Source organism: Pollicipes pollicipes, unplaced genomic scaffold (genome assembly GCF_011947565.3).
Source record: "Pollicipes pollicipes isolate AB1234 unplaced genomic scaffold, Ppol_2.1 Scaffold_2555;HRSCAF=2994_pilon_pilon_pilon, whole genome shotgun sequence".
Classification (NCBI taxonomy): domain Eukaryota; kingdom Metazoa; phylum Arthropoda; class Thecostraca; order Pollicipedomorpha; family Pollicipedidae; genus Pollicipes; species Pollicipes pollicipes.
Genome location: NW_023596136.1, coordinates 25296147 through 25302575, shown reverse-complemented (window position 1 = coordinate 25302575; position 6429 = coordinate 25296147). Strand labels below are relative to the sequence as shown.

The window sequence follows — 6429 nt, the reverse complement described above, 5'->3', positions numbered from 1 at the left end:
ACTGTGTTTTGCTGTTCAGGGAAAGAGATGCACCAGTGACGCACCCAGTGGGAGAATAGTGGGAATAGAGCCCCCTTCCCTCCTTTGTCCGGGGGTAGTCTCCCCCGGTGCCAAACCCGCTACTTTTCATCACAGCTGTTTTCGGTGTCATACGGCTATTCATTTCGTTTTCCTCTTGGAATCTACGACTCACATAGATGCAAAGGAGTGGCCGGCGTGTCCTCATCACAGGCACCTCTAATGTTCATAATCAAAGAAAACATAAAACACCGAAACACTCCGACTCGGCTCGGACGCACAGCACCGCTGCAGCAAGGAAAGAAAACTCAGTTCCAGCTTGTTGAAAATGAGGGTCGCCTGGAGCCGGGAGGCGTCCTTGCCGGAAGTCCAACATCCTCTTAGGCAAATCGTAGCTCGGCCGCTAGCCCCGCTTATGAAGCCTTCAAATCACGCTGCAAGGCAGTGACGAGTCAAATTACCGATAAGTGCACTTGATTACAGCCCTGCATGTTGAGTGTCCTAATGTCCGCGACAGAGTACAGCAATGTTTGACATTTTTTCCGTGCAGTATATTTTGCACGGTAAAGTTGTTTGCAGCTAGTGGCGTGTTCGCCGCGTAGAGCCGGTCGGGCGCAACAAATCACAATGTCGTTGTGTTCTTGTCGATCGACTCCGCACATGAATGGAACTCGTGGGGTAGTTACTGGAGGAATATTTAGTTCAGGAACAAAATATTTCCAAGCATGAGCATTAGGCACAACGTTTACGAAGATAAATCCCCAAAATGATTTTGAAAAATCCCAAAAGACTGCCACGCTGCAAGCCGTGAAGCAGAGCCGCGTACCTGACACCTGGCCATCACATACACGCCGGGCCCCACCAGCCCACACTCTGCACTTGACCACGTCCCCACACACCGGCGAGCGGCGTGCAGGACAGCCTGTCGGGTCCCGCCCGGCTGACCCGGCGGCGCCGCCACCAGAGAAACCCCTCCGGTAGGCCGGCCGCCGCCTCGCCGCTCGAAAGCTCGGGAAAAGCAGCGCCAGGGGCGCGCCGTATAAAGGCACCGCCGGGAAAGCGAAGGCTCCATTCTGTGTTGGGACCGGCATCGAGACAGCCATGGCCTCCCTCAGACTGGTGAGTGACGAGTGGAGGCGGTGTCGCAGGGAAAGTGGTGGTGGTGGCCGCCACAGACGTGCTGACTGCCCTCAGTGGCGGCCGTGTTGGGAGCGGCCGATTAAAAGCCGCCGATGCTGAGTCTTCGCAACTGCAGCTCCAGGTTCTTGACGTGGTGGATGGCTTCCGGGGCTGAAGTCGCGGTGGCAGCTTGCCGCTGCGTCGAGCGTGGCGCGCTTTGTCCGTCGTGCTACTGAGAGCACGCGTCGGACGCGTACGCATCGACAGTGGGACTCTCTTCGCCCCCGCATGCTGTTCTCTGAGCTCTGTCCTTGTTCGTTTCTGGAGCCAAGCCAGACCCACTGCTGATGTCACATTTGGAGGCTTGTTGACCAAATACCAGCCCTTGCTGACTGCAGAATAGTTGCTCTTACCGCAACTTGTTAAAAATTGATTAGCCCACAGTGCGCATAGGAGTATGTGAAGTGCACAGGAACCTGTTTTGTTACCGCTTCGCACCGCAACATCATCTTTAACAGAACTTTTATTCGCGTCCGGGGTCATCACATTGCCAAACGGCAAAAGTTCACCAGTATGTTGTTATTACCCGGGGCCTTATGTCGCCCCTGTCTGGTCACGTGATTAATAATGCTATACGCAGCCCAGCCCTAATGGTTACCATCGCCCCGTCAGTCGCTCTTCTCTCGCGCAGCGGATAACCCAGATGTGTTGCCTCTCGTCTGCAGATTGCGCTGGGCCTGCTGGCCGTGGTGGTGATCACGGAGGCCCTGCCCGTGCCCCAGTCGGTGGTTCCGGACGACGTGGCCGCCGGTGAGTGGATCAGACCCCGACCTGACGCTGACCTGGCACGACCCCTTCCCATTCTCACCACCTGACCGGGTCACAGAGGTGGCTCTCTAAAACCGAGACGGCGGCGCTGGCGGGCGGCGATGCGGTGGGCGATTCCATCCCGGGTGCAGGGGGAGAAAGCTGGCTGCTCCCAGGCAGCGGTCCTTCACCCCGTGATCCCTGACCTGCGCGACAATAACCAGCGCACGAGCGGCGAATTGAAGAACTCGATTCGCCAGTGGATTTCGCCAGGTATCAAGCCCCTGGGCGGGTTCATTGGACTACGTGTCGGTTCCACTGAACGCACAGCATGCTGGATAGCTGCCGGCACAGTTTCAGATAATTTATTGGTGAAAATGTCAATGAAAGGCGCGCGATTGCCCACTCCTAATGTTTTCTCTCAGAAGAAACGTAACAATTCCCTTGAAAACCGCAGCATGATGTGCAAACATGTTCAGTGATGCATCTGTTTTTCGTGGTGTTGCTCACTATACCGTGCCAGTGCATAACCTCAAATGAAGTCCCGCTCTTTATTCTGGGGTAATACTTCTTGCATTCGTCATTTGGGTTCGGTACACGAGAACTCTTAACTGAAACTAAAAATAGTACACAATTGCAAGGCCTTAACTAAACTACATGTTCATAAAATTTTTGAAATTGGAAGAACTAATGACCACATTGGTCGACTGCTCTGAATTGTCGCGCCATTCTGCCGCGAAGCAGCCGCCTGAGCTGCAGTGCTGAGCTGAGCTGAGCTGAGCTAAGCTGAGCTGGCGCATGGATCCTCCTGAGCAAGCCCGTCTCCCACGGCACGTGCCCGTTTGTAGTCGCAATCATGAGCAGTCCCATCGCCTCCTGTGCTGGCCCGTTTTGCGAAAATCATTGGCCAAGTTGAGCAAAACTGTCCCCCAATCACGTTTGTTTTCACCACATTCCCTCGAGTCGTAAGTCGCGACACGAGCGTGATCCTGCGGCGATCAGAAGCGTGCCGCCGGCCGGGGGTCACGAGGTCGTGACCTCTGGCGGCTGACCCGTCGCCATGACGACAGCGCCGCCGCGCCGGGCTCGCCGCGCCCCGCAGCCTGGCCACGACACCGGCGCCCGCCCGGGTCCCGTCTATACCTTCTTGAAGACGGACAAGGACGGACACTTTGTGTGGGGCATCCGGCACCGCGCCGCAGCACGCCACAGCCGCTGACACCGGACTGACACCGCGCGTATGACACCGCACGGCATGACACCGCACGACACGCCGTGACACACCCCGGGCTCGCGGTACTCCGAACGACCCAGCCGCGTGACGGCCGGAACCCGCATGCCGGCCTCGGGCTCACGCGCATGCGAAGGTCTAGTCGCTTGCCAGCATAATTGGGCATGTTCTTGATGACTGCCATAAGCGGGCATGAGACGGCGGTTATGTACGGCTCTACGCGGTCCGAACGGGGAGCTCGTCGCTTGCAGAGCTCAGCCTGACTGTGCCAGTGGCTGGTATGCACCACCTCGCTACCAATGCATCGCCTCTCGCCGATCCAGCGTTTCTCTGAACATGCAACTGGTTCGGTAGGATAGCATGGCTGGCTGCCCGCGCCCGCCACATGTCACGAGCTGTGCATCGCCACGTCCCTGCTCCTCGCACGCCTATCGCCGGCTCGCCGGCCACGCGGGCGGCGTCCATCTCTGCCCCCCCCCCCCTCGTGACGGACCGCTCCCTGGCGCCATCTAACGGGTGCTCCCCTTCTGGACAGGTGCGCCGGAGGAGGCCCGGCTGAAGAGGGAGGGCCCGCCCGTCCGCCTCCAGGCCCAGGCCCGCGACGACTCGTACGGACAGCCCGCCTACGCGCCGGCCCCCTCCTACCACCATAAGGGCGGCCCCGTCTACGTCAAGACGTTCGTCAAGACCGACTACGACGGCAACTTCAAGTGGGGCGTCAAGCACAACATCGAGAACAAGGGCTACCACTGAGGCCGGCGCGTGACGAAGGCGACGCTGTTGGTCGGAGGCGATTCGAGACGCGGTTTTGATGTTGGTGCGCACTAGTCGAGGTGTAGCTGAGGCGAGGTCTAGCTGTTAAATGGTTCAACACGTGACGTCATTGCAAGGGGAGTGTGATACTGGCTGCGCGCTGTGAGATATTGTGTACAATAAGACCCTTTGTTATGGATAAGTTATTTCTTAATAAACTCTGAAAAACCCGTGGTTGTGTATGAACAACACGAAATGCGTTGTTGCCTCGCTGAAAAAAGGAGTTGTTCCAGAGCCCTAGTTTGTACCCGAGTCCAACTGTGAGTCTTAACACATTCAGCCCAAGATCAGTTGTTTCTTAGGGAAAGGCGCCGGAGAAGGACAGCTCTATTTCAGACTTCGAGATCATCAAGAAAAAGAAAATTGTAGGATGTGCACAGCCCGTCACACCTAAACCAAACAAAGTGTGATGGTTATTTGCAACCTATATGTGAAATATGATTATTTCGCATGATATTGCCTCAATCCTGTCAGCACTCATTCACTTTCACGAAAAATGCTGAACAAAAACGGTAGCGTGAATGCGATTGGACAGGACAGCAGCGACGGACCCTGGCTTCCTTCCGATATGGTAGACAGGCAGGACGCAAACGGACACAACACAAACGAACCACAAACCGCATGCATTCGCAGGACACAATGGGGTGGACAACGATTTGCAAGGGACAAATGGCAAAGACAGCGAGCAAACGGCAGGCAAAGAGGTCACACTCGAGTGGGCGCATATTTGCAGGAGACAAAGGACAAGCACGTCAGACAAACGACAAACGACAGGCAAGTACGTAGTCCAGTGGCAAACATTTGCGGAAAAGAAATTGGGAGTATGGCAGAAAAACGGCTGGCTACGACACAGCAAATCAGGCCAAACAGCAATCAGGAGACGCAGAAAGGTGTGAATGTAAACGGATGTGGATGAGTCCACACAGACGAGAGGTGTGCGCATGTATGGCAAGGAGCATACTTACGGATACACATGGAGTTGACTCAGAAGGAAGGAAAAACACACGAGGTGGGGCACCGGAGATAATGATATTGGAGAATGTGGCACATAGACACAAAGTACTTCAAGTGACGCACACCGTCCCGATGGGGGTTGTTATGTAACACGTACAGACAAAGCAATTCAAAGGCGGCTAGAACAAAGACGTGCGGGGCATGCACGGACATGACTTTGTGACTCAGTTGGCTGGGACATGGTCATTGGCGGTCAGACCGGTGGAGGTTGAGAGATGGAGAGAAGGACGAGAAAAACGCCTCCCTCCTCCCACCGTGCAAATTATGATGGCTCTCCTGCTGCAAATTCTGACAGCGCCCTTGGTCTCACACGATAGTTGTCCAAAGAAGACACTGTGCACGCTGTTCAACAACGCATGTTATTTACATGTCCGTTCACGGCCTGAATTTTCAAGCATATTGCCATACCGGCTGTGGACATACCACCAAGACAGAGTACAGATAACGTGCTGTCCATGCGCGATGGGTATAGGCGTAGGACAAGGGGGACTGAGGGGCAGCTTCCCCCTCCGCCCGACTTTCAGACCGGGAGGAGGGGCGCGGCCTCCCAACTGAAACTGAACAGGATAAGGTATGTTGCGAAAAGCACTAATGCTGCTGTGCAGTTCTGCCAAGACAGTATGCATTTTGCATGCCAGAGGAGTGAGCAGATCGGGGACCTGTGCAAAGAGTATTTACACGGATTGGAACCTCTAATAGACATCTTGAAGACATTTCGGTGCTGTTCACAATCCAGCCCTTCTTCTAAGACATAAACTCCTCCAGTTTCTGGGCTACATGCCTGCGAAAATGGGGAAAGGTATGTGGGGGAGACTATTTCAAAACTACCTTGGCATTCATGACGTCATAATAACGTCATTCATATCCTGCGATTCCATAACTCATGCGGTGATCAAGGCCAAGAACATACTGTCGAGGTGTTCATATCTGACGTTCGTTAGCGCGATTTCCAGACATAGCAGCCGTCAACTGGCTTTAAACTAATGTTGTGCAAGGCACGATGACGTAATCAAACCATGACACACTGACGAGCATATTTGCTAAACAGAAAACTGGGCTGTCTGGAGCAGTTTTTTTCACTCAGAAAGCGTACCAATAATAATAAGTGATCTCGTTTCATCATATCTTATGCTTGCTTTAATGTCTTCAAACGTGAAACACTCCCTTTAGCCATTCGGTCCCGATTGCAAATTTGCACAGGTGCTAAAATGATTACGTAAGCTCTATCTCTTAGCTTTTGTCGCCATGTGTAAGCTATTATGTGGTTTTAAGATACGTATGCGTTGGGTTTATCTCATCGGATAATGACTGAATAAAAGAGGGGAATACCTAAGAATTGGGTAGCCAATAAAAAGTGGGGCATAAAAACATTCATTTTCTTAGGGCGCATCGTAGTTGCTATGATCCCCAACAGCTAATACCCCAAA

The 6429-nt window shown here is 53.9% G+C and overlaps 1 protein-coding gene across 1 annotated transcript; it reads left to right on the top strand.

Annotated features, from left to right (window-relative positions):
• Positions 1-1062: 1062 nt before the first annotated feature.
• Positions 1063-4159, top strand: LOC119107523 (uncharacterized). The gene is made up of 3 exons (XM_037230990.1): positions 1063-1137; positions 1863-1947; positions 3711-4159. Exons 1-3 carry the CDS (start codon positions 1120-1122, stop codon positions 3926-3928), a joined length of 321 nt encoding a protein of 106 aa, XP_037086885.1. The 5' UTR covers positions 1063-1119; the 3' UTR covers positions 3929-4159.
• The last annotated feature ends 2270 nt before the right edge of the window (positions 4160-6429 follow it).